The 4,279-nt window shown below is 38.1% G+C and overlaps 1 protein-coding gene across 1 annotated transcript; it reads right to left on the reverse strand.

The window, feature by feature from the left end:
- Window positions 1–2,027: 2,027 nt before the first annotated feature.
- Window positions 2,028–3,342, reverse strand: LOC119784930. The gene is made up of 3 exons (XM_038287235.1): window positions 2,885–3,342; window positions 2,578–2,796; window positions 2,028–2,506 (listed from the first exon to the last, which is right to left on the reverse strand). Exons 1-3 carry the CDS (start codon window positions 3,322–3,324, stop codon window positions 2,371–2,373), a joined length of 795 nt encoding a protein of 264 aa, XP_038143163.1. The 5' UTR covers window positions 3,325–3,342; the 3' UTR covers window positions 2,028–2,370.
- Between the last annotated feature and the right edge of the window lie 937 nt (window positions 3,343–4,279).

Here is a 4,279-nt window from a genome sequence, read left to right on the forward strand (position 1 = left end):
CTTTACAGCTAAAACATGATTTCATAGTTGAAAATCTGAAAAGTGACTACTGAATGATAAAATAAATAGCTTAAAGTGAATAAACAAGGGGGAAATGTTGGATTAATTGTACAAGTTATTCTACTTTAATCATATTACTTTAATCATATTATTATGCTTACACACTGAGATCATATTATTATGCTCACACATTTTGTTATCCTTATTTCACTTATATCATAAAGAGTGTTGAAGTATTTTACTTGTTTGTTCTGTACTAATGTTTTAAGTCTGTGCAGATGGAGTGCTGAATGAGAGAGCTGGCTGCTCAAGGTCAGCAAGGAGAAAACACGGGGAAATGCACTCACTAACACCGGAGAAAGGAGTGAAAGTTCTTATCTCATGATACTGTATGATGTTTTGCAGACTTCTGGTTCCGACTGGGTTTCACCCCTCCCTTTTAGCAGTCGGAACCAACATTGTAGTTAGGGAGTTCCTTAATAAAGGCTTGTGAGAGCGGAGCTGTTTCAGAGTGGTTTTGGAGAATTGTAACTGAACAGTCTCTGATCACTCTCCTTGCAAGTAAATCATACTAAAATTCTCTGTGTCTTTCTTTGTACAGGTTACTGCATAAAATGTTTGGTGTTTAAACCTAACAATATTTTTAATTATGATATTGTTGTCTTCTCCTGTGCGTTTTGTTTTTTATTAATGCACATCATGTGCATATCTTTTCAGACAGACACAGTGACAAAAATATTTGCCAAAGTTCCAAGGCCAATTCCCCCCTGATGGGAGACAGTGGTACCCTATGTACATTTCAAACTATCCACTGCGTTATCGCAGTTTCTCAGCAGAGGATGATACACCCTCCCTTCTGAGAGTTTGTCCATCAACTGTTCATATGTTCACAACCATGTTATACTCATCCAAATGTCATATGTCATGATGAATCATATGCCACAATCACTTTGCTGATGTTCCCCTCTTTAAATATCTAAATCGCTGTTATCCTTTACCTCATTGTTACCCTATTACCCCATCGTTTCACAAAAGTATCTTATTACCTCATTAGATATCTGTAACTTGAAGGACTTAATACTTCTTGCTCTTTTGTAAAGGGACTTATACCAAAACCTTCTGACTCTGATACACCCTTTTTGATCTTTTTTTTATCCCCCTATTCTTTTCTAAAAAGTCTCAGCAGGATGTGTTTAATGAAAAAAAACACTGCAGCCTGTGTTCATGCCTGTTGTATGTAATCCCAGCAGAAGCGTTAGAAAACACACGGTAACACAAGGACAATATTGAATTTTTGTGTTTGAAAAGCTGTTTGTGTTTACTTTATAGGTTCAGACATGGTCTTTCAGCCCTTCAGTTCTTGACTGCACTACAGCAACACCCTACTTTGCTGACCCCTGTCCTGTGCCACAATGAAAAGCGACTTACTTGCTATGAACTCGAGAGACTCTTCAAACCTACGCTCAGTCCTTCCGGGAGCAACAGGAGATTAAAAGAAAATAAAACCATGGCCTATTGGGCAGACTATCTCCTTGATTGTGAAGGTTTGCTAATATTTTTTTTTTTATCTATTGGGAAAACCATATTACTCTTGTTTACCTGAACATTTATTTATTTGCAGAAGGTGAGACTGCTGCATCTGTGGAAAACATTTTCATTTTTAACATGTTTGCAACTGGGCTGACGTCACTTCCCCCATCTGGCTTCGAACCATCGCCACGGATCGAGTTCCTGGAAGACTCTCCGTTCCCAATGGCAAACACATGTGCAAACGTGCTGAAACTACCAATGCTGGAGTCATACAGTTTGTTTAAGTCCCAAATGGACTTTGGAATTCAAAATAGCCCAGGATTTGGCTGCCTATAAATCAGAACTGGATGGCTGCTAGAGCTTAGACTCTTAGAAACTTGATCGTTATTATTGATTCACTTAAAATCAAAGAGTTTTGTTTAAAAAGTATTCATGAAGTATTCAAGAATATAAAATGTGGTGTTTGAGGTTAGCTTTTCCCCCCAGTAAACATTTTGACAATTTTTCTTTAAAAACTTTTTTTTTTCCATTTATTTCCCACTTTGAAAATTGAAGCTGTGGCTTACAAATTGTAAACATGTTCCAGTCAGTTGGTTTTTGAGGATAGCTTTTCCCCCCAGTAAACATTTTGACAATTTTTCTTTAAAAACTTTTTTTTCCATTTATTTCCCACTTTGAAAATTGAAGCTGTGGCTTACAAATTGTAAACATGTTCCAGTCAGTTTTTGTAAATGTTTCACCAACATCACAATAAAGCTTTTTTCAATTCATAGCTGAGCAATTTCTTTTAGTTTCAGATATAGTTTAGTTGAAGACTGCCAGTTTTCTGGTTTCTGTAAATCATTGGTCTCCATGGCAAAGTCCAAGTATTCCTGCATGCATGGGTCCCCACATGGAGCTGTTGTCAGGTGAGCCTCGGGAAAATGGATCCAGTTCAGTCTGTTCAACTTTAAATCCACAATCTCTGGAGCCAAACCTACAAAACAAGATATTATTTATTTGAATTTAAGATAAATGGAAAATAAATGCTATCACCAAACTTATTACCTGTGTGGTAAGTAATAGAGCTCATTGGGTACTCCTCCTGGACATGATGCTGTTCTGGAGGGGCGTATCCTGTGACTGTTCCACAGTTTGATACACTCATTTAGGTCCCTCTGTATAACATCACCAAAGCAATGTCTGAGCAGACACTGATGCTCGTGACTCCCGTTGAAGTATCCGGCATCTCTAAGGTCTGCAAATAGCTCCATCCAGAACTGAGACCTATGGGAATAGATAAAATTGTGTTGTGATTCTAAGCACATCCATGTTTGAATTGTTCTAATTAAATTACTTTATGAAAACCACTTGCCTTCCTTTTCTGAATATGGACCACCAGGACTCAATCCTCTGGTTGGTTGTGGATGAGCCATACATGTGGCTGGCTGCTCCAGAGTAGTAGTCATTGTGATAATGGCGTAGGGTGCACTGAATTGCAGCCATGGTCCCATTCTCCGTCCCGCAATCAGTTCTTAGTCTCATTGGGATAACACCAAGGTTCCCCACACATGACAGGAAATAGTGAGCAATGACAGCTGGGTCATTATTTGTTGGTCCACATAGAAGCCATAACACTTTACGAGAAAAGCCATCGATACACCCTGAAATAGCCAAACCGAATGGCTTGAGTTTATCATAACCATCCACATGCCACATATAGTTCGGTCCCATAGAGTGGTAGGTTCTCCTTATAAACCTTCTGCGTGCTCTCCTCTCGCACCCTTGAGGATTGAGCTCCCGTAGCAAATTCATTATATGTTCCCGCTTCACTCGTAGTGAAGCGGGAACATATAATGGTATAATGGCAGGTACTTTTGTTTAAGTACCTGCCACATCGTGCGGTATCCAAACAGCTGTCCGGGTCCACGGAGCTCCTGTCTTATTGCCCTAATTATTACATTTCTTGAAGAGAAATTCTTTCTACGATAATAGCCGGCATTATTCAGTTTGCTTTTCAGAGACCTCAAGCTGATGTGTACACCATGTAAACATGACATCATGTCTACGATTACAGCGTAAGAGTGACCCTCATTAAAATAATGTATGCACTGCTGCAGCATATCCGGTTCTTCCGTCTGTTCGGTACCATTTAAAAACTCCAAGGACCGACCGCAGGAAAAACAAAACCGCGTTAAACTGCTCATATGCATCCGAGTGCCGCAGAACGGGCAAAACACAACTCTATTCGCTTCCATCTTGGGTCATCATGAACGCTCCGGTTATCACTTCCGGGTAAGCTTCGAAGACAGTCCCTCCCTTTCCGTAAGATTTTGTCAGTTGTAATTTTGTTTTCTGAAATGTAAATTTGTTTTATGATTTGTAAAAGTGTTTCGTTTGTTGTAATTTTGTTTTCTGAAATGTAAATTTGTTTTATGATTTGTAAAAGTGTTTCGTTTGTTGTAAATTTGTTTTCTGAAATGTAAATTTGTTTTATGATTTGTAAAAGTGTTTCGTTTGTTGTAAATTTGTTTTCTGAAATGTAAATTTGTTTTATGATTTGTAAAAGTGTTTCGTTTGTTGTAAATTTGTTTTCTGAAATGTAAATTTGTTTCAAGATTTGTAAAAGTGTTTCAGATTTTGTATTGTTGTTTCAGATTTTGTATTGTTGGTTTGCACTTCTAGGCCACCGTATTAAACTGAGGAAAATAGAATCTATAACTGGTTAGATCACTTTTAACAGAGCAGGTAATACAGGGAAGAGTTGGTA

This window comes from Cyprinodon tularosa, unplaced genomic scaffold (genome assembly GCF_016077235.1).
Source record: "Cyprinodon tularosa strain WSP-4 unplaced genomic scaffold, ASM1607723v1 ctg2370, whole genome shotgun sequence".
NCBI classification, from domain to species: domain Eukaryota; kingdom Metazoa; phylum Chordata; class Actinopteri; order Cyprinodontiformes; family Cyprinodontidae; genus Cyprinodon; species Cyprinodon tularosa.